We start from the raw sequence: 22,242 nt of genomic DNA, 5'->3' as shown, positions 1-22,242 counted from the left end.
CAACGGGTGTGCAGCCTCACCCACCTGTCAGAGTCCAATCAGACTCTGACAGGTGAGGCTGCCTCAATCAGCCATCATCCACACACTCTCCACGGCCATTAATGGCCGTTAACACGAGACCATATGGTGGAGTTAACGAGCGTTCCTCCTCACGACCTAATCAGTACCAAACATGGCTGATGAGTAGATTCATGTTTGTATCTGAAAAGGTCACTCAGACTGATTATTTAAGTGTAGAGCTAAAGGGGAGATATTATGCCACCAGGTGTGGTTGTGATTAGCTGCTACAAGTCGTTCTCTGCCTTTTGAAAATCTGCCTGTGCTTTAGCTACATCATAAGTGGGTCTACCAGTCTACCCAGTGGACTGTAGCAAATGGGGCTGATCTATCCATCATACATCCAGCTGGACACGCCCACTTGTGATGTCACCAAAACAAATATTGACTTGTGAGGCAAAGTATGAATGTGTATCGCTTTTAAAAAATGTACGCATACATTTTATGTTACATTTCCCCAGTATAGATCTTACACACTTAGTCTGCTTGTGTAGGCCTAGTAGGACAAATATTATGTGGAAGTGGAAGTTCAGAAAGGTTCATGTTTGTTAATGTTTGTTAATGATTGCTATTTATAATCCTGTTTTGTCTGTGAAGTAACTTATCAAGTTTCCAAACTGGTATTTTGATGACATGTGTTTCAATGGCAGTGTACCTTAAACAAGTTTCAACCTGCCACCGAATCTCAGTTCAGACAAAGCCAGCGCTGCTGTGAACATTCTGAACAACACATACCTGAACGGCTGGCATTCACAAGGCTCTGAAGGTGGGTCATTCCACCTCCTGTCACACGCATACTTCAACCTGCAACTGTTAACCTTTTATCCATCCTCATTAAGGATGTGAATTATAGTTGACACCAAATCCCGTTTTGATGGCTGAGTCGGGACCCCAGGAGGGCGGGACAACGGAAGCAACGACAACCTTGATTGGATGTCCAAACTGCCATCCAGACTGCAATGCGTCTCACTGTGGAATCTGGCTATCCCAGGTAGGCTGCAGCACTGGGGATCATGTTTTTGTTGTCATCCAGCTAGCCTCGTCGGCTGATAGAGGCAACACAGACATACAGAATGCTCACTGGAAGGAGGGATCCCCATTCTGTGTTCCTTCTCAAGATTTCCTCCTTGCTAATTAAGGGAGTTGTTTTTCTCGCCCTCTTGGGGGCTAGGGGGGGGGGGGGGGGGCTGAGACTGGACCTGTGATTAAGGGCTATATAAATCGAATTGAATTGAATTGAATTGCTTAATGAATACATTTAACCATTATTTATAATTAGCCTACTTACCACACATGAGTTAAGTGTTGCAGCCTCAGTGAACTGTAGCGACAGCGAGTGTGTGCGTATGACGGATGTGCTTTGTGTGCTCTCAGGCAGCCATGACACCATGGGTTATGACCTGGACATGGAATCCGACATCCTGGATCCGGAATCACTTATACCCGTGAGCAAGCTGCACTGCGTGCGTGCTTTGATACACAAATGGGCTACCACCCAGGTCAGTGCAACATCTACGATGGTCCACTCCATGTAGAACAGGGGGTGTAACCTAGACTCTGCATACCCCCCCCCCCCCCCCCCCCCCCACCCCCCCCCCCCCCCCCCCCCCCCCTTCTTTGGAGAGAACTAAAAACGGCTTCGCTCTTCAGATCCAATAAAGTGTTAGTTATAATATCCTCTAGATGGGATTGCTCATGTAAAGTAGGCAACAGTCGCAGGCAGCTGCCCTTTCTGTTCAGTGCTCGGGGTTTGGTTCCTGAGTTTAATATACAAACAAAGCTGTTGAGTCATTGCACGCAGTATGTAAGCAATACAAAAAAGACTCCTATATCTTACTGACCGTTGTGCGTTCGCGACACAGGAGTTGAACATTTGCCAACAGCTGGACGCGGGGGTTCGGTTCTTCGACATGAGGGTGGCACGGAAACCCGACGACCCTGACCCCACCCGCACCTTCTTCTACCACGGCCTGTACACCCACAGCGACGTGGAGGTGAGGCTCACTCTGGGGGCTGGTTGTCTGCTCCACCCGAGTGGCCGGAGGCCGAGGTGTCTGATTGGCTGAATGGGGCCCAATGGGGGCGGGGCGGGACGGAGGTCAGAGGGAATGGTTGATCCGGTTTGTGGTTTGCTCGGGGATAGTTTGAGTGCCTGCTGTCTGATAGGTACAACATGGATCAGATCCCATCGGTAATTATATTGGGTCACGCATCAGTGGGACTGTTTGTTAGGTAGTTAGAGATTCTAAATATAAAAGAAAACTGAATGGCATCGACCTCTTCATCCGTGAAAGCTATTACTCTCTGTTTCCATCCATTACGGTTAGCTAAATAAGTGTATAATATAATCAAGCTCTTGTAAAAACAAAAAAATAGCAAAAAGAAAAAGGAAATGTTTCCTTCATTATAATGTCTTTAAAGCCGGTGATGTTCCCGGACTGATGATGAAATAGAAATGAAACAGAGTCGGGGGATTTTCCAACACTGAAATGAGTGAAAAGGTTTGCGTATCAATAATTAAGTTTGGGATTCCAACTCTGATGAAATACCTCAGAAGAAGAAGAACATTGAGCCGCTGTGTGGCCCGTGTGATACGAAGCCGTTCACTGAGCAGCTCTTTGTTCAGACCGTCCTCAGCACCGTCAGCCACTGGGCCGCGGGTCACCCCACCGAGGTCCTGTTACTGGCCCTGTCCCACTTCAGGGGGATGGAGGACCACCACCACCAGCACCTCATCGACTTCATCACACAACTGTTTGGAGCCAAACTCGTCCTTGTCGCGGTAAACATCACGACGTGGGAAATGTACTGTTATGAATGTTAGGAGATACTTTTTTTTGTGGGAGTCACACAACGGAAGGGATTAAATACCATATTGTAGTAATATGTTTCACTTTGCATGCACACGTTGGGTTACATTTACATTAAGGGCATTTAGAACGCTTTTACCCAAAGCGACTTACAATAAGTACATTTGTCAGAAGGAAGAGAAACAACAATTGATCGCTGTCGGTACAGTAAGGCTGTTCATAGAACAAAGTGTACCAAGCACTAACAATAACTAGGTCAACCCATTCCCGTATACAACAAAGATAGCTAGGATAAGATTCTACACAACACTAAGTATTACATGTTTACATTAAGTGCCAGGACGTTCAACATACAATTAATGTGTACATTAAGTGCCAGAACATACAACACACAATAAGTGTGTACATTAAGTGCCAGGACGGTACAACATACAATAAGTTTGTACATTGAGTTCCAGGACGTACAGCATATCTTCCCACCAACAGGACCAGCCTACGCTGCGGTTCTGCTGGGATTCGGGTCGACACATCCTCGTCTCCTATGACCATCCGGCGAACAAAAACCTGCAGATGTGGAGGAAGATCCCCTACTTCTACGGAAACACGATAGTCCCCTCCGAGGTGGTGACCGTTCTGGACAAGAAGCTCAGGACTCAAACTCCTATAAACTGTACGTTATCTTGTGAACGGAGGCTTCCATTCATACTGCTGCTGTTGTGCTCACGGTTTGAATCAGTTTCACCTGTGTTGTCCAACCAGACTTTGACTTTGACCATTTCCAGTGACACAGTGGATATGGCAGTGGTTATTGTTCTCATGGTCTGAAAGTGTACACTTGTTGTATAAAACTCTCTGTTGTGCAAAATATTTCACGAAAAATTATGTGAAATATGGAAATATGTTACACAACACTAATTATGTTCGCTATAACTGTCAAGGATCTCTGATTATTCCAGTGTTTGCCTTTGTCATCATCAAAGCATCGTGTCTCGAGCTCTGTTCCGCTCTGAAAGCTTCTCTCTCTGTGTTCTTCAGACTTCTTTGTGTGCGGCCTGAACCTGACCTTGCCGGACGGACTGGGGGCGTTGAAGTACCTGTCCAAGACCCTTCGGAGCGTGACTCTAGAGGGGCTCCCCTCTCTGCTGGACTGGGTGAACAGGCAGTATCCAGGGCCCTTCAACGACCACATCAACATCATCGCCTCAGACTTTGTGAATCTCCTCGACTTTGTCTCCACCGTCGTTCAACTCAATGGCAAAATGCCAGCCCTTCTGAACAAATGAGACGTAGCGTACTTTTTTTTTTTTTTTATTAGATAACACTTATTAAATATTATGAATTATTTTAATAGGCCTACAGAAGCAGACTAAGTGTGAAAGATCTATACTGGGGAAATGTAACATGAAATGTATGCGTACATTTTTTAAAAGCGATACATGCATGTGTGAATATCTTGGCAAGCTCATTGTTTATTCATTCATCATGAACTGCCTACACGTAAAAACACACTCACACACACACACTGCTCTGGCCACAGTGCCATCGTGTGGCGGAATCATTGAACTGCATGTACGGTGGGACATGCCCCCGCCCGGGACATGTTAGTGCCGTGTCACGGTGACACAGGGAGTCCTCCTCATAGTGAGTAAGCAGACTTTGACAGCTTACACCCGGTTTACATCAGGTGTCCCGGTAGGATGTTAAGACTGGCCCGGGGCCTGTCTGTGTCACAGAGTAGCTTAGCCCGCCTGCTGAGCAGAGCCGTTTTGGGAGCAGACGCTGTGCAGCAGCAGACCACAGAGAGACAAGTCAGGGGGTTCGGACACACACACCACCACCAACACCACTTCAACCTCCAGAACCCAGCGGGACGGGACAGAACCCTGCTCCCGGAGCAACAGTCGGCCGCCCGCTTCGGCTGCAGGTAAAGACTCCTGCGGGTCTCCCTGTACCACAACGTGTACGTGTGACTTCGGGATTCAAACCGTGGTCCTCCAACCCTGCTGTGAGAGACACTTGGTATCGGCGCTTATCGCTTTGTGATTACGTGAAGGTGAAAGGGTTGTGCAGGGCTGCGTGTCTCGTGGCTAACTGTTAGCCCGGATGCTAATGTTGTGAAACTGGAGAGCCGAGGAAGGAGAGCAGGGGGCGGTCTGTCCATGAGGCTCTCTGTCCAGGAGGCTGTCTGTCCATGAGGCGTTGTGATCATGTGGACGTGAAGGGGTGTGTTGGATGGCAGTGTTCCGGGAGGGTCGACCCCCCTTGGCTTACTGTTAGCCTGGCTGCTGATGTTGTGAAGTGGAGCGCAACGCAAGAGGAGGAGAGCAGGCTGGTGTCCATGAGGATTTATGATGAGCAAGGTTATATCTAGTCAAGCTTCAGCATCCTGTATTTTTAGATGATGTTTCTGTCCCGACAGAGATATATTGTTGTTTCTCTTTCTACTTACAAATGTACTTATTGTAGTTCACTTAGGGTAAAAACATCTGCTAAATGCCCTAAATGTAAATTTGATGATGTTTTTCTATTTATTGGCTACCGTGTTGTTTGCATTTTATTCCACGTGAATAAATATCTCCTTGTATGAGATGTATATATTGCTATAACATTAACTATAATATAGTTAACAGGATTGTTGCTGTGGTTTTGTGTCCACCAGTCTAAGGATGGCGTCCGGGACTCCTCCCCCTCCCCCCACCCCTCCAAAACACACCAACCGACTCTACGAGGAGAAGTCCCCCTATCTCCTGCAGCACGCCCACAACCCCGTGGACTGGTGAGGGGTCGGAATCCACGTTGTTCAGGACCCTTTGTTTACGGTGTCAGAGATTATTATCGCTCAAATCCTGTTCTTGTCTTCGTCTAAGGTACGCTTGGGGACAGGAGGCCTTCGACCGGGCCAAACAGGAAGACAAACCCATCTTCCTGTCAGGTAAACTACATTTTATAATTTTCATTCAGGGCAGGACGCTTTAATCCAACGGTTCATACACACCAAGAGTCAACCATGCAGGCCTGTCTGCCTGGAGCAGTGATGGTGAGGTGTCTTGCTCAGGGACACCTTGACACTCAGCCAAAGGATGAGCTTGGGTTCGAACTAGCAACCTTACAGCTACAGGTCAACCCACTCTACAGACAATATATATATTATATAAACTATAATTTAAAGGGGTATTGTAGTGCATGATCACATTGTCCTTTCCTCTATGTTATACATGCATGATGATGTAAACACGTATACGTGTAAACGTATTGTTCTTCCTATGCTCTACTTTCAGTGGGCTATGTCAAATCCTACTGTGTTGTCCTTCCTGTGGCTATACTTTCAGTGGGCTACTCGACCTGTCACTGGTGCCACGTGATGGAGCGCGAGTCCTTTGAGGACGAGGAGATCGGACGGCTGCTCAGTGAGAACTTTGTCTGCATCAAAGTGGATCGGGAGGAGAGGCCGGACGTGGACAAGGTCTACATGACGTTCGTACAGGTGAGGACGTCTGTATGTATTTATTTATTCAGTCAGTCAGCTTCAGACACGCTTTCATCTCAAGGCGCTTGTTAGGAAATGGTGAGAATCGAGCATGAATCAAGACACAGACACACACACAGACACACACACACACACACACACACACACACACACACACACACACACACAGCGGTCATTGTGAACGCCCACTTGTGATGTCACATTAAAAGACAGGAATAGGCCGATTTTTAAAACGGCTTGTAACGTCTGATCACACTCACACCTGGAGGTAAGATAGGGCCCCTTTAACTCCTACGGTAACTCACCGTGTGTCTTCTCTCCAGGCTACCAGTGGCGGAGGTGGATGGCCCATGAGTGTGTGGCTGACCCCTGACCTTCGACCTTTCATCGGGGGCACGTACTTCCCTCCCAGAGACGCCGGAAGGAGACCAGGACTCAAAACGGTCCTCACAAGAATCATGGAGCAGGTCAGATGTCTGCCGAGTGCTCAGCTGATTCTTGCTGAACAAATGTGTCCAAAACATTGCTTTTGTTGCAGTTGGTTTGTTTTTAACTCTAATTATTTGATCAATCAACATATTCTAGTTCTACAAATGACCACAAGCAAAAAAAACGGAACATCAGAACTATTTAAAAACGCCTCAGTAAACGTAGAAAACTTAGATTTTTTCAAAATTAAGTGTTATTGTTCCTCCTTTATTTTAAGGTTAGCCAGCCAGCACCCAATGACCGATTTTAAAATGTTTTGCCTGTATGCATGTATACTATGTAGTATTTATGTCAATTATGGCCCCCATTGCACTCCTGATCATCCCTGGAAGGAGGGATCCCCCACTATGAAGGAGGGATCCCCCACTATGAAGGAGGGATCCCCCTCTCTGAAGGAGGGATCCCCCTCTCTGAAGGAGGGATCCCCCACTGTAAAGGAGGGATCCCCCACTATGAAGGAGGGATCCCCCACTATGAAGGAGGGATATCGCTAATAAAGGAAGGGGTTTCTAGCCCTCTGGGGGGCTAGGGTCATGGGGGGAGGGGGTCCTAAACACACAGCCTGTTAAGCCCTTTGAGGCTGTACCGGTGACTAAGGGCTAATGAACTTGAATATAATTGTCCATCCTTCCATGTGTTGTCCTCCAGTGGCAGACCAACCGGACCACGCTAGAGTCCAGTGGCGAGCGCGTCATGGAGGCCTTGAGGAAGGGCAGCGCCATCGCTGCTGCCCCCGGTGAGGCCCCGCCCCCGGCCCGGACGTAGCCAATCGCTGCTTCCAGCAGCTGGCCCACTCCTATGAGGAGGAGTACGGGGGCTTCAGAGACGCCCCCAAGTTCCCCACACCAGGTGGGCCGCACGCACGCACGCACGTGCACACACGCACACAGACACACACACATACGCACACAGACACACTGGAAAATTTACCTTAAAAAAGTGTTTTGGGCTGAGGGTGAATTGTTCATTCGTTTTGCTTTTGTTCTCTCGCTCTTTCGTTGATTTGTTCTGTCTTTCGTTCTTTTATTGTTTTGTTAATTCGTTCTTTTGTTTATTGGTTTGAAATTTGGTTCCGTCGTTTCTTTCTTAATTGGGTATATGGTTAATTTGTTCTTCCGTTTATGGGTTCTATCTTGCAATCTTTTGTTCTTTTGTAAATTATTATTTTTCTTTACTGTCTGTCTGTCTGTCTGTCTGTCTGTCTGTCTGTCTGTCTGTCTGTCTGTCTGTCTGTCTGTCTGTCTGTCTGTCTGTCTGTGTATTCATCTCTACTCTTTCCCTCTATATGGCTAGTTTATCGCCTTACTACGTTGCACGTAATAAGGTTATTAGGTTGTTACTACAACTCTTGAGTCCTCGCAATATGGCGCCGTATTGCCCACAACATATCCCATGATGCATTCTGATGACCCCCCCCCCCCCTCCTGGTCCCCTTCCAGTGAACCTGATGTTCCTGATGTCGTACTGGGCCCTGAACCGCTCAACCACCGAGGGGGCCGAGGCCCTCCAGATGACCCTGCACACCCTCCGCATGATGGCCCTGGGGGGCATCCACGACCACGTGGCTCAGGTGGGCCCTGGGGCGTGTTCCGATATCCATACTATCCGTACTCACTGTACTTAGAAAATAATGATGTTATAATGATAATGATGCTCAAAATAGAAAGCATAATTGGTTACATAAATACCAAACACTTGCGGACTGGAATAACGTAACACCATCAAAGCTGGTATTAACTATGTCATATACTGTCTGCTACTTTCATGTCTCATTATGTAATTCGTTAATTACCAAGATCTAGCTCGAATGGGGTGAAGAGGTTATAAGACATCGAATGTGGAGCTGCGTGTTCTGTCTGTCATTAATCAGAACGACCGCATGTGAGGCAGTAACTGCATCACATTATCAGGCTGCAGTTTCTATTGTACCTACAGTATGTGTACGCTTAGTTGAATACATTAGTCCCAAGTCTCTTTCTATGAAGGATTTGTGTGCGATCCTAAAATGCACTCCTACCCTCACCCCCGATCCCACTTCTCAAATATCTAAAACATTTATAGACTCGGTCTTCCTTGGAGTTAAGGGGAAGCTGAACTTATTCAAACGGGCAGTTCTGCATTGCAGCTGCAGCAGTGTTCAGTGGGACGGTCTCCGGAGCCGCCTCCCACTGAGCTGGGCTCTCGTGAGGGAAGCGCAGGCAGGGCGGGGCTAGGAGCTCTACTGACAGTTTGAGGAGCCAATGGATGTTAGGAGAATTAGTAACATGCTTTTGAATGATTATCATTGGTTCAATATTTGTAAAAGCTTCAGACTGACGTAAAGGGTGAGGAATACCATGGATTTATGAACATTTTAAAAGACGAATGATGGAGACGAGGTTTCTGCCCTACAGTGAAGATATGCTTGTTGTTCTATAGTGGGTGGTTCACTTGGTATACTAAAGGCAGTAGAGAATTGAAATTGAACTGTTGAATTCATCTTTGAACTTGCATGCATATACAAGTTCATATACTACCTGCATATATTGTCTCTCTGTCTCTCTCTACTTCTGTTTCTCTCCCCTTCTGTCTCTCTCTCCCCTACTCACTCTCTGTTTCTCTCCCCTGCTGTCACTCTTTCTCTCTCTCTCTCTTGTCCGTCCATATAAAATAGTCTACTCGACTACTTAACACCCTTAGAATAGCACTTTGATTCTGAAGTGCCGGCACTTTGCATTGCAGCAGCGATCCAATGCCGTTGTAATACCCTGTGGAGGAAAATCTCATCTGTAATCAATCCTGATGGGTTTAGGCCGGACACTTAAAGGTGGACTGAAATAAACAAAGTCTGAAAGCGGTCGGTCTCACGGTCACTAGGGGCGGCATGTGGCTCAGGAGGTAAAGCGGGTTGGCTGGTAACCGGAAGGTTGCTAGTTCGATCCCCGGCTCCTCCTAGCGGAGTGTTGAGGTGTCCTTGAACACACTCCTTGGTGTGTGAATGTGTGCATGAATGGGTGAATGTTAGGCAGTGTCGTAGAGCGCTTTGAGTGGCCGCTGGTTAGCACAGCGCTAACCTATAAACGCAGTCTGTTTACCGTTGACCGTTCCCTCAGGGCTTCCACCGGTACTCGACAGACGCCTCCTGGCATGTGCCGCACTTCGAGAAGATGCTGTACGACCAGGCCCAGCTGGCCGTGGCCTACGTCACCGCCTTCCAGGTGAGTGTTGGTTCCCTAGCGGTCTCCTGTGTGCTTTAATGGTCGGAGGAAATGCACCCACACAAACACGGTATGGTAATTAGGGATGCACCGAATATTTGGCAACCGAAAATGTTCGGCCGAAAATGATTACCGGTAATGAATAATTTTCGGTTTCGGCCGAAGGAGTAAAGGCCGAAAAAAATACGCTGAACATTTTTATTTTTGATTAAAAAAAAAATAAAAAAAATAAAAATAATATATATATATATATAATAGATATATATATATTGTTTTCCTCCTTTATTTAAAGGTACATTGTTCTTAAATTCTTGCTATAAGGTCTGCTGGAATGTTAGAAATCGTTCAGTATTAATTAAATATTTCGTATCAAATTTGTAATTGATTTTTTTTATTGAAGAGCAAGACAAAAAAGTGTATAAAGGACATTTAATTGTTTGATTTATGCAATGGTGAAAAATTAAAGCAAAATTAATGAAAAACAGCAAAAGCCGCATTCGGTATTCGGTTTCGGCTTTCGGCCAAGAATTTTCATTTCGGTGCATCCCTAATTGTAATGGGGTAGATTCACAGATGTAGACGCGCATCTGACCTAAAAGTTGATGACTAAAACAAAGCCTAGAACGATGTACTATAATTACTACTAATATTACCTTGGGAAGGAAGTCAGCCGGAATCACATGATACAATATTGAAATGGTTCTGTAAAGATTGCGTTTCATAAAATATTTAGATATGATATTGCGATTTTATTTTTATTTTTTTTGTGTTTTAACGCGTGTTTTAACGACGCGAGCGGGATTCCAGGCTCCCTCGAAACGAACGCGATATGAATGAAGCAGGGTGGCAGCATTGAAAACCAGCACAGAACATTAACGATGTGGAAAATAGCTGGGCTCTGTCACCGGGAGCAGCCTGAGGGCGCCTTGTTTAATCACCCCATTGTTCGCCCTGATGTGGGACATTGACCAATCCCAAATACTCAATTCAGCTTATTTTTTTTTTACCAAATACCCGTTCCTCCACGCTGACTCACGTTGCCTGGCTGATAGGACCGCATTCGGCCGTGTAAACCTACCCAACCCTGCTGATACGGAGCACCACGATAAGACCTCTGTTGAAGCAGTGTAAACATCTGCATTGTGCTCTGTTGTGGCTGATATCCGCAATCAGATATCAAGCGTTCAGTATCAGGGTGATAGTCACTACCCTCGCTGCCCGTTCAGACCGGGGGGTTCGGACAAGCAGATGGCACTGGGATTAAACAGCACCGTCAAATAACGCTGTTAGGAAATAGATGTTCATCATCAGGTTTGAAAACAGGGAGCCTGAAATGGCAGTTACCATTGCTGTCATCGTAGAGATCCCTTCAAAAAGCTGTTAGTTGCTACAATGCTTGATGCTGCATCGGTATAAACTCGGTCTCGGCCCATACTCAAGTTCAGGAATCGGAATCGGTATCTGGAGGGGAAAAAAGGGTATCGGAACATCTCTATTTTAATTTGGACACAAACACACAGATGCACGCAAGCGATGTATAAATAATTAAGTTAATGGGAAAGCAGGTTGCTACACGCCATCTAGGTGGCTGCTACACCCCTGTACCTCGGGGACTTGAACAGGGCTCCTCCAGACAGAAGGCGGCATGAGGGTGGTGGGGTTGGAGAGCCGATTTGTTATAGATGTTTGTAGATAATGATGCTGGTGCCCCATGTTGCCATGGAGGAGATCTCCCCCTGTGTGTGTTTGTGGGGACGGCTGGACCAACCTGTACACACTGATGGCTCAATGTGCAAAAGGTGTGCAGCCTCACCCAGCCCCAGAGTCCAATCAGACTCGGCCAGGTGAGGCTGCAACAACCAGCTATCATCCCCCACTCTCTCCCCCAGAAGACTAGTGGTTAGCTGTGAGGCTATTGCTGTGAGCACAGTGCTTCATGCAACGCCATGCTACCCTATGTGGGTGCATGTAAATAATAGAAAGCGTCTCGGTTAAGGTTAGCCCATGCTGCAGGTACCCCACTACTCAGGTGCATTCTGGGATGTTCTTGGTGTGTTCCAGGTGTCGGGAGAGCAGTTCTTTGCGGATGTGGCCAGGGATATACTGGTCTACGTCTCGAGAGACCTGAGTGACAAGGTGAGACATCCCTTCCCTTGTTAGCACTCCTCTGTGTGTGTGTGTGTGTGTGTGTGTGTGTGTGTGTGTGTGTGTGTGTGTGTGTGTGTGTGTGTGTGTGTGTGGGTGTGTGTGTGTGTGTGTGGTGTGTGTGTGGTGTGTGTGTGTGTGGTGTGTGTGTGTGTTGTGTGCGCGCGCGCATGAGTGTGTGTGCGCGCATGAGTGTGTGAGAGCGTACATCAATCATACGGAGACCTTCCCACTCAATTGACCCGATCTATCTCCGATGTGTGTCCCTGTATTTTTTTTTATATTCTTTTGCCTTTTCCAAAGAAGATAGTAATTGGAAAAATATAATAAACCGCCTCTAATAATGTTTCTGGGTTCATCCTGTGTGTGTGTGTGTGTGTGTGTGTGTGTGTGTGTGTGTGTGTGTGTGTGTGTGTGTGTGTGTGTGTGTGTGTGTGTGTGGTGTGTGTGTGTGTGTTTGTGTGTGTGTGTGTGTGTGTGTGTGTGTGGTTGAGGTCAACCAGCTGCCTGGGTTTTGACAAAGCGCCTCAAGTCCTCGTTCACTCACATGCTCCCTCTCTCTCTCTCTGGGTCAGCCCAACTCTACATGCGTGGCGGCCATTTTCTTTTGATTGATGACTGGACAGCACCGAGGGGCACACGCAATTAAGACACGTGCTCTTTTGTGATCGTTATATTCTCCAAGATTTATTATGTAATTATACGGCAATTAGTTATTACGGCATGCAAGTCATTTCTCTGGGCCGGATATTGTGTGTCAGTTTTTGCTGTGTCGTGGAAGCGTTTCGCACAGGGTTACTTTGAGACAGGTGGCATTCCTCCTGGAATAACATTTTGTACGTATTTGTATGATGTGTGGTTCTAGTCTCATGCACCTTTTAAGAAAATTAAGAGGAATTATTTGCTTTCATCAATAACAATATAGCCATATGTATATTAGGAATACAGCGATGTCGGCCTTGTTTTATTAAACGGTGAGGGGCCACAACAGTTCGGTCCATTAATGGAAAACAAATTATTATTATTGTACGTTTTTGGATAAAAGCGTCTGCTAAATGCCCTAAATGTAAATGTAAAACCAAGCAAGGGTAAGGACCTCTGTTGATTGGCTAAGAAACCGAGTATTAGTTTTGAGTACGCCCCCTGGTGTAACCTTAAGAGATGCAGCGCCTGTTCAGATGTGTTTATCAGATGTAGCTCACCAAGGAGAAGGGTACCAAGGCTCCCTAACACAGTGAAATCACTCCTCTTTGGTTTGACTGAAGCCAAAGTGTTGCTATCCCAAGAGAGACGTCCCAGCATGCACATGGGCAGCCATGCACTGACAGCCTGTCACAGTGTGCACATCGTCAATGTTATCTGACTGATATAATGTGACTTGTTTTTCTCTGCGTTAAGAACCATTTTAAGGTCCATCGTCCAGTAAGCTCTGAAACTGTTAAAAGGAAGTCTTGAGTGTGATAACATCATTCACTCAAACAAGAGGACGACAGCAGCTATAATAGTGCTGTCGTCTGCATACAACTGCACTCAAAACATTAGCTCTTCCCTCTGCAGTTTCCTGGGATTACTTTTATGTGTGATAGTAGATGGCAGTTATTTGGCTCCACCTTAACAAATACTAAAATGTCCAGTTTGTTCCCAGAACTGCTTGCACTGAGTATCCTTTAAACGTTTAGCTAACGTTCAAATCCCCTTTTCAGCTGAAATCAGCTCTGTTCTAGTCTAATGGGAAGTGTTGGTCAACCCTTCCTTGTTACTTTTTGCTAAAATATGTAGTAAAAAGTGGGTCGAAGAGAGAGGACATTCCAACCCTTCCGGCTCAAGACTTTTATCCAGGGTGCTAGTTCTCTGCAGGCTGCGTACCTCAGCAGCACATGCAAGCGTAACGTGGGTTCATCGATGGCCCCGCTCCTTACACCTGCTCCTACACAACCCAGCGTGAACGTTCGTTCTTAAACCTTGAAGACTGTCAAGACCCCTCAAAGGTTGTATCAGCAATGCTAGGCCGAAACATAAATGATACCGTACGTCTGATCTTTCCTCACGATCCGGCTAGCTTCCTGCCCCATAAGCAGGCCGTCAAAATAACACGTCTCTGTGGGCAGCCTGTGCTCCCCGAGATCGTACACAAAAAACAAATGGTACTACCAACCACTCATTCTAAGACCTTCAATGGCTGCCCAGACGGCGTTCGTTGACCTAACCTTCTACCTTCGGACCGCCCCCCTCTCCCCCCCCCCCCCCCCCCACAGTCCGGGGGCTTCTACAGCGCGGAGGACGCGGACTCGGTGCCGTCCGGCGGGGGGCCAGAGAAGCGGGAGGGGGCGTTCTGCGTGTGGACAGCGTCGGAGCTGCGGGAGCTGCTGGGCGAGGTGCTGCCCGGCGCCACGGGCCGGGCCAGCCTGGCCGACGTCGCCATGCACCACTACGGGGTCCGCGAGCAGGGCAACGTGGAGCCAGAGCAGGTGGGGGGGGGGGGGACCTGGTGTTGGGACGTTCATGTGGTTCTGTGTTCACGTTGTTATTGTGAGGCTTGATTAATGAGAAGGGGATTTAAAAAAAAATCTTGATTGATTATTAAAAGTTGATTATTTGTAACAATTGCATATAGGCACAGTATATAGATATCTATGGATGAATTTATATATGTATAGAGATGGATAGAAAGATACATATATATATAGATATCTAGTTGGATAGATATTCATAATCAAAAAATATATGTATAAACAACCTTATTTCTGCAGTTAAATAATTTCGCAAAAATGTGGGATGTATCAGCACACACACACACACACACACACACACACACACACCACACACACACACACACACACACACCTTGTCTATAACCCCCCCCCCCCCCCCCCGTATCCCAGGACCCCCACGGTGAGCTGCAGGGCCAGAACGTCCTCATCGTGCGCTACTCCGTAGAGCTGACGGCCGCGCGCTTCGGCCTGAGCGTCGCCACGGTGACCGAGCTGCTGGCCTCCGCCAGGGCCAAGATGGCGGCCGTGAGGAGCACCCGGCCCCGCCCACATCTGGACACCAAGATGCTGGCCTCGTGGAACGGTAAGAGGACCTAGTCCGCGCGGAACTCTCCATCGCGCGTCAGGGAACGCGGTGAAGGCCTTCTTATGGTCCCAAGTTCCCGCAACGCCATGACCACGCAGGCGCTTCCACGCAGTCGTGAACCTTTTATGGTTCTGCGTCGGGTTTTAGTAAGCGGACCAATCACAGGTCCTTGCGGACCCCTTACGTCCACAAGGACGTAAGGGGTCGGTAACCGCCTTGCGTTGCGGGAACGTGGGACCATAAAGAGCCCTTTAGGGACTGACACAGAGGTTGTGAGTGACAGCACTGGTTACATACGCTGCTGTCTGTGGGCTGTCTGCCTGATGACGCACACATGCACACAAACCGGCCGCCTTGCTCAATTATAAAGTGGCTTTGCATGCAATAAGATCGATAACAAAATCCAGGGAAAACGCACACACACGCACGCACGCACACACACACATGGGCAAACCGCAATTTGAGTCACGAGAACCCCCCAGGTCTCTCGCTCTCTTCGTATCTCTCTCTCCCTCCCTCCCTCCCTCCCTCCTTCTCCTTCTCTCTCTTTCTTTCTCTGTCCCCCCCTCTCTCTTTCTCTCTCCCTCTCCCTCTCCTTCTCTCTCTTTCTCTGTCCCCCCTCTCTCTCTCTCTCTCCCTCTCCTTCTCTCTCTTTCTCTGTCCCCCCCTCTCTCTTTCTCTCTCCCACTCCCTCTCCCTCTCCTTCTCTCTCTTTCTCTGTCCCCCCCCTCTTTCTCTCTCTGTCTCTGTCTCTGTCTGTCTCTCTCCCTCTCTCTCTCTTTCTTACGGGGCCGATCCGTCTTCCCTTGCAGTGTATTGAAGGCCGGGTTTCTCTTCACCCTGGGACTTTGATTCGCCTCATGGAAGTGCAAATTAGGAAAGGGAGCTCCGTACAGAGAGGGAGACGGGGGGGAGGGAGAGGGAGACTTCAAAGCTCCGAGCTGGGGAGGTGAACCCCAAAGCCGGCGCCCTGGTGGCCCCTCGTATCGGGGGGGGGGGCGGTGGACCATCCCACCACTCATTTCACACTCCTTAGCCTGGTCGGCGTTTCGAATCTCGACTACACTCAACCGTTGCCTCCTCTCCTCTCCCTCCCATCCTCCCCTGATCCCTCCCTTCCTACTCTCCTTCCTACCCTCCTCTCCTCTGTACCTCTCCCATCCTCCCTCCCTCCCTCCCTCCCTCCCTCCCTCCTCTCCTCCCTCCCTCCTCCCTCCCCTCCCGCCCCTTCTTCCCCCCCTCCCTCCATTCCCCCCTCACCCCTCCTCCCTCTCTTCTCCTCCCCTCCTCCCCCCCCCCCTCCCTCCCCTCCTCCTCCCCTCCCCCCCTCCTCCTCCTCCCTCCTCCCCCTCCTCCCCCTCCCCCCCCTCCCTCCCTCCTCTCCCTCCCTCTCCTCCTCCTCCTCCTCCCTCATCCCTCCCTCCCCTCCCCTCCTCCCCCCCCCTCCTCCCCCTCTCCTCCTCCCTCCCCTCCCCCCTCCCCCTCCACTCCTCATCCATCCCCCCCCTCCCTCCCTCCCTCCCTCCCCCCCCTCTCTTCCCCTCCCTCCCCTCCCCCAGGCCTGATGCTGTCGGGCTTTGCGTGCGTCGGCGCGGCGCTGGGCGACGAGGCCCTGCTGCAGCGGGCGGAGCGGGCCGCGCGCTTCCTGAAGGAGCACCTGTGGGACGCCGAGGGGCAGACCATGCTGCGCTCCTGTTACCGCGGCGACCAGATGGAGGTGGAGTCAACGTAAGGGACCGCCGCCGGCATCACACACGCACACACAGCCCCCCTCCGACGGGGAGTTGGTTTAGGCTCTTCTGTTTGTTTGCTCGGGGAGTATAATGTGTTGTGTGATGTTCAAAGCGTCGTACAACAGGGAGAACGCAGAAGAAGTTGAGGTTTGGAACCACCCTGATGAAAATCCACTCCCTCCCTCCTTCTCCACGTTTCTGGAGAACTAATGCGCAACCCGGGAAGAGATGCCCTGATTGGTCAGAAATGAGGCAGGAGCCGTCTACAATTTAAATGATCTCGTACAGAGGCAGAGGAACTCAATGTCATAAGTTATTCTGACAACATTTCACGCACGTATAGCTGGCGGTTGGATGACATGTCTGACACACATCACTCATACGATACCGGCTGCTCTAAGCCCCCCACCCAGTACCGAATGATTAACTCTGCCAACATGACGGCTTCTATGCAGGATTTTCCAGTTCTTCTTCAACTGTTCTTGGTCAAAGATGATTAATTATGACATGCTGATGAGCCAAGAGGAAAGGCGAGTTATCCAAAGCGAGTTACAATAAGTATATTTCTCGCTGTCGGTACAGTAAGGATGTTCATAGAACCAAGTGCCAAGCACCAACAATCCCTAGGTTAACCCATTCCCTGTATACAACACAGATAGCTAAGATAATATGCTACATAATGCTAGCCTCGGTTTATAGCCTCGGTCGCTAGCCTCGACCGCTAGCCTCGATCACTAGCCCCAGTCGCTAGCCTCAGTTGCTAGCCTATTGCGTTTCCACCAACGCAGGCCTGATTTACATCTGAATAAGAATATGAGGGTAAGAAACAGGAAGTAACATCACCCTGGGCGGACTTTGAAGGATGATTCGTTCAGTGATTTGAAAAATACAATCGTGCTGCTTCCTTACACAAGATGGAATTGAGGGGGTGAGTGTAGATAGTTCTTCATCTTGTCCCGGTGTAGAGGCGGTAATGTCTGCATTTGAGCAGTTTAGGTACGTTCACGCTCGGTGCGTAATGGATGGATGCCCTCAGGCCCTGCCTGTCTTCAGGGCGTCCATTATCATACCGGCTGAACGAAGGAGGGAACCAATGGAGGAGGAGCTCTTGTTGTCCCCGGCCGAAGTCGTGGTGTTACCCCTAACAAGCTTTACCTCTGCAGAAGAAGTGAACCACTGCTGTATCCCTACGGCATACGCCCATACGTGCATTGTGCTGGGCTTATTATGGTCTAGCAGAGCAACACAGTGGTGCTTGTTGCTCTCAGAGCACCAGGTGTCCCACTCTGTTGCCACGGCCGGCTCTGCGCCCTAGTTACGGCGTGAAAGCAGCGAATCAGCAGGAAAACAAGACAGGCAGGGAGTCCCAGAACCCAAACGATGAAGGATGTTACCTAATGCCTACACAACACACAAAGCACACAATACACAACACAAACACACACACACACACAGTCCCGGTTTCATGTTCATTCATCCTGGTCACGTTGCGAGGACTGTGTGGAGGATGCTCACTAGGCCTGTGTTTTCTAACTATATTACATTTTTATAGTTTTTATTATGAGTGTTTTCTGTGCTCGGCCCGTTTCTGTGTCCTGCTAAATCAAACTTGTCACACCGGGGCGAGATTGGCCACGGGCTCAGTCTGCAGGAGGGATGGCGGCTGGCTCCACTAACTGGGGTAATAGGCAGTGTTGTTGTGGAGGTACGGCTCGGACGCATCCTCTCTACGGACCCCCGCGGTTCGCGCTAGCGCCCCCCACTGGCCAGTCTCCGCCGGTGCCGCTAACAGTTCCGCTCTAGAGGGTGAGCGGTTCTCTTCACTCCTCAACCCGCACCAGTACACAAGTACCTTTCCTGCAAGGCCACGCGAAGCTCTGATCTAGGGCTACACAATGTATCGTTTTCGTATTGAATTCGTTATACACACACAAGTGTGATTTCGTATCGTATTCGTATATAAAAATAAATAAATACGATGTAACATAATTTACTCAGATTTAAGGGTTCTTGGATACAGTTTGTGTTCACCAATCACCGATCACGTTGATCCGTTTACGATCAGACAACAAAGCAGTCATACGTAATTAGTCGTACATTTCTTTTCAATTGCAAAACATCGCAATACGTTTTTTTTCGTTTTGATCTAACTCGTCACTTTACTTTACTGAATGTATAAAGTTAAGTAAAATCAATCCATGCTTATCCAAACGTAATGAAGACCTCAGGTCTAATGCTACCCTACGGATTTGGATGCATTTCTTTTCCAGCTTCGCTGTTTTTAAAGGATTAAGGAAGTAAAATATGTGTGTACCTGGAAGCACGCAGAAAGCGATAAGAAGGGGTAGCTCGGCGATGCAGACCCATAAGCACTCCGGCTCTGAGGGGGAACCGCGACGGCGCGCGGTTAACGAGCCGGCGGGGAGGCATCTTGGCGATGCGTTGTTCCATCGCCCCTCCTTCACCCTCACCTCCGTCAACATGGTTCTCTGGAACACAGACACCCACCCTCCAACCCCTGCCCCCACCCCTGCACCCTCCTGGGACACAAACGTGGGGTTTCCTTGGGTGCCGCTTTCCTCTCTTCAGGATTAATTTGGTGGATTGAACACATCGTGTGACAGGAAGTAAAGGTCACTCATTAACGATGGCCTGTAATCAGGAGGACTTGTCCGATCTAATCCTCTGGTCTTGATGAAGCCCTGATGAAGCCCCGATGTAGCCCCGATGTAGCCCCGATGTAGCCCCGATGTAGCCCCGATGTAGCCCTGATGAGGCCTGATGAGGCCTGATCATGTAGCCCTGATGAGGCCTGATCATGTAGCCCTGATGAAGCCCTGATGAAGCCCTTATGAAGCTCTGATGAAGCCCTTACCCTCTGGGTCTCCAGGTGCTGTCATTAAGCATTGGGGTGGCTCCTCGGCCCATGTGTGTCTCGGTACCGCTGACTCGTTTAAGATTCACGGTGCAAATGGACTGGTTTTAAATATTTCTGAAAGCCTTTGTGCAGGGGGGGTGTGTCTGGATCTGATGGAACAGGAGTGTGTGTGTGTGTGTGTGTGTGTGTGTGTGTGTGTGTGTGTGTGTTTGTGGTGTGTGTGTGTGTTGTGTGTGTGTGTGTGTGTGGTGTGTGTGTGTGTGTGTGTGTGTTTCCTAAAGAATAGAAGACACAGTGGCTGTTGGGAGTTTGGGAGGTGGGGGCGGGGGCAGTTGGTTGCGGTGGGGAAGCCGGTCGCCATGGTAACCCCATTTTCAAAGACCAAAATTCTGTTTCCCTCCTAATAAATGGATGAGTACATAAATAAAGAAGTCCTCCTTAGTTCCAGCCATGAGACACGAGGAGGAACATTGCAGATTAGAGAGAGAGAGAGAGAGAGAGAGAGAGAGAGAGAGGAGGAGAGAGAGAGAGAGAGAGAGGAGAAGAGAGAGAGGAGAGGAGAGGAGGAGAGAGAGAGAGAGAGGGAGAGAGAGGGAGGAGAGAGAGAGAGAGAGAGAGGTGTTAGGGTTGAGGAGATGGAGTGACAGGTGGGGGGGGTCTAGGGAGCAGATGTCGGGGTACCGCCCCCTGGGATGAGGCGGCTGTGGGGAATGTCCTGTCTGTCTTCACGGCGTTCCGGCCACGCTCCGCTGAGCGGGGACCCCCCAGTGGGGGGCCAGGGGGGAGGGAGGGAGGGAGGGAGGGGTCAGACAGGAGGAGGAGATGGAGCTGAAACACACAGGAGGGGAGAGGTGTGTGCGTGTACGAGGGGGTGTTGGATTGTGTGTGTGTGTGTACGGAGGGGTTGTTGGATGTGTGCAAGTGTGTGTGTACGGAGGGGGTGCTGGATGTGTCTGTGGGGGGGGTTTAAGGAGGCTTTTGGTTTATGGAGGGGGAGATAAGAGGCGATTGATGGGATAATCAGGGGAAACAGTTTACCTCCTCTGCAAGAACTGGTGTGTGTGGTGTGTGTGTGTGTGTGTGTGTGTGTGTGGTGTTGTGTGTGTGTGTGTGTGTGTGTGTGTGTGTGTGTGTGTGTGTGTGTGTGTGTGTGTGTGTGTGGAGATCTGCATCCAACTGATAACAAAGTTATGTAAATCCATCGCTGACATCAGAGCTAAACAGGAGCCGCAGCGGCGTGGCTGGAACGGCGTGGCTCTCCCATCTGACTCTCCGACCTCTGGCGTCTAACACTTAGACTCCAGCCCCGTATCGTCTGCTGGAAACACTGAAATATTTATCTGGATAGTTTCCATGTTCTAATATGCGTGCTCATATTCTAGAGGGTCAAACGCAGAATGAAGAGTCAAATGGAAAACCGACCACCAACAACGTCTAACATCACCAACAACAACGAGTAACAGCAACTATATTCTGCATAGCCACCCCCCTTAGTCCCCCACACCCCTCTTACCCACTTACTGTGTGTTGTACGTCCTGGCACTTAACTATAGTACTTGTGTAGTAGCCTGGTGTAGCATCTTATCCTAGCTAACTGTTGTATACAGGGAATGGGTTAACCTAGTGATTGTTTATGCTTGGCACTTGGTTCTGTGAACATCCTTTCTGTACCGACGGAGATGTTGTTCTTTCTCTGTCTTCTGACAAATGGACTGATTGTAAGTGGCTTTGGATAAAAGCGTCTGCTTAAATGCCCTGAATATAAACGTTAAATGGAATTGTAAATCTTCCCTCCCCAGGAACGGCGTCCTCCGTCTCTCCGACTGTTACTTATTATAGTAAAAGGATAACTTCTTGTAACGGAGTGACGCAAGAACGCAGGTCGAGACGCTGCTATCCAATTAACACTTACTTTTACCTGGGGGGGGGGGACAATTTTAAAGGTTACACTTAACAGGTGCCATAGAGCGCCCCCTAAGGCATAGGAAACAACCATGTACTTATCCCTCCTTTTTTGGGTTCAATGACGGTGTGTTCAACAACAGGCCGACGCCCATCCCCGGTTTCCTCGACGACTACGCCTTCGTGGCGTGCGGGCTGCTGGACCTGTACGAGGCCACACTGCGGACGGAGTGGCTGCGCTGGGCCGAGGAGCTGCAGCTGCGGCAGGATGACCTGTTCTGGGACGCCCAGGGGGGCGGCTACTACTGCAGCCAGCCCAGCGACCCCACCATGCTGCTGAAGCTCAAACAAGGTGAGGGGGGGCACGGGGGGGGTGGGGGGGGATACTACTGCAGCCGGTCCAGCGACCACACCTTGCTGCTGCAGCTCAAAAAAGGCTTGTAGGGACACAGTTGGTTGGTTGGTT

The 22,242-nt window shown here is 49.1% G+C and overlaps 2 protein-coding genes across 5 annotated transcripts in view; both read left to right on the top strand.

Moving 5' to 3' along the window:
* Positions 1 to 732: 732 nt before the first annotated feature.
* LOC130371620 (PI-PLC X domain-containing protein 1-like) lies at positions 733 to 4,316 on the top strand. Of its 4 annotated transcripts, XM_056577451.1 has the most exons (7): positions 733 to 823; positions 897 to 1,048; positions 1,432 to 1,556; positions 1,920 to 2,051; positions 2,684 to 2,839; positions 3,354 to 3,537; positions 3,903 to 4,313. In XM_056577451.1, the coding sequence occupies exons 2-7, from the start codon at positions 991 to 993 to the stop codon at positions 4,148 to 4,150; spliced, it is 903 nt and encodes a 300-aa protein (XP_056433426.1). In that variant the 5' UTR covers positions 733 to 823; positions 897 to 990; the 3' UTR covers positions 4,151 to 4,313. The 4 variants fall into 4 exon arrangements, with proteins under 4 accessions (XP_056433426.1, XP_056433429.1, XP_056433427.1 ...); XM_056577454.1 differs by having other exon boundaries at positions 733 to 1,048; positions 1,436 to 1,556; positions 3,903 to 4,316; XM_056577452.1 differs by having other exon boundaries at positions 733 to 1,048; positions 1,941 to 2,051; positions 3,903 to 4,316.
* A 123-nt stretch (positions 4,317 to 4,439) lies between these two features.
* spata20 (spermatogenesis associated 20) overlaps positions 4,440 to 22,242 on the top strand; it is a 34,586-nt gene continuing 16,783 nt past the window's right edge. Inside the window, 14 exon segments of the mRNA XM_056577442.1 lie at positions 4,440 to 4,791; positions 5,527 to 5,643; positions 5,735 to 5,799; positions 6,197 to 6,351; positions 6,678 to 6,821; positions 7,492 to 7,585; positions 7,588 to 7,692; positions 8,283 to 8,413; positions 9,936 to 10,040; positions 12,102 to 12,176; positions 14,441 to 14,653; positions 15,068 to 15,260; positions 16,823 to 16,991; positions 21,920 to 22,128. Of these exon segments, the coding sequence (XP_056433417.1) occupies positions 4,565 to 4,791; positions 5,527 to 5,643; positions 5,735 to 5,799; positions 6,197 to 6,351; positions 6,678 to 6,821; positions 7,492 to 7,585; positions 7,588 to 7,692; positions 8,283 to 8,413; positions 9,936 to 10,040; positions 12,102 to 12,176; positions 14,441 to 14,653; positions 15,068 to 15,260; positions 16,823 to 16,991; positions 21,920 to 22,128 (2,002 nt within the window). The 5' untranslated portion in view covers positions 4,440 to 4,564.

The sequence above is a fragment of the Gadus chalcogrammus genome, chromosome 18, assembly GCF_026213295.1.
Source record: "Gadus chalcogrammus isolate NIFS_2021 chromosome 18, NIFS_Gcha_1.0, whole genome shotgun sequence".
Taxonomy (NCBI): domain Eukaryota; kingdom Metazoa; phylum Chordata; class Actinopteri; order Gadiformes; family Gadidae; genus Gadus; species Gadus chalcogrammus.
The sequence above is the reverse complement of the archived record's forward strand: the minus strand, read 5'-3'. Positions and strand labels throughout refer to the sequence as shown.

Coding starts and splice junctions, on each gene's coding strand:
- LOC130371620 (XM_056577451.1), top strand. CDS start 991: ATGTCCAAACTGCCATCCAGACTGCAATGCGTCTCACTGTGGAATCTG. Junction 1,049..1,431: donor GTGGAATCTGGCTATCCCAG/GTAGGCTGCAGC, acceptor GTGTGCTCTCAG/GCAGCCATGACACCATGGGT. Junction 1,557..1,919: donor ACAAATGGGCTACCACCCAG/GTCAGTGCAACA, acceptor TTCGCGACACAG/GAGTTGAACATTTGCCAACA.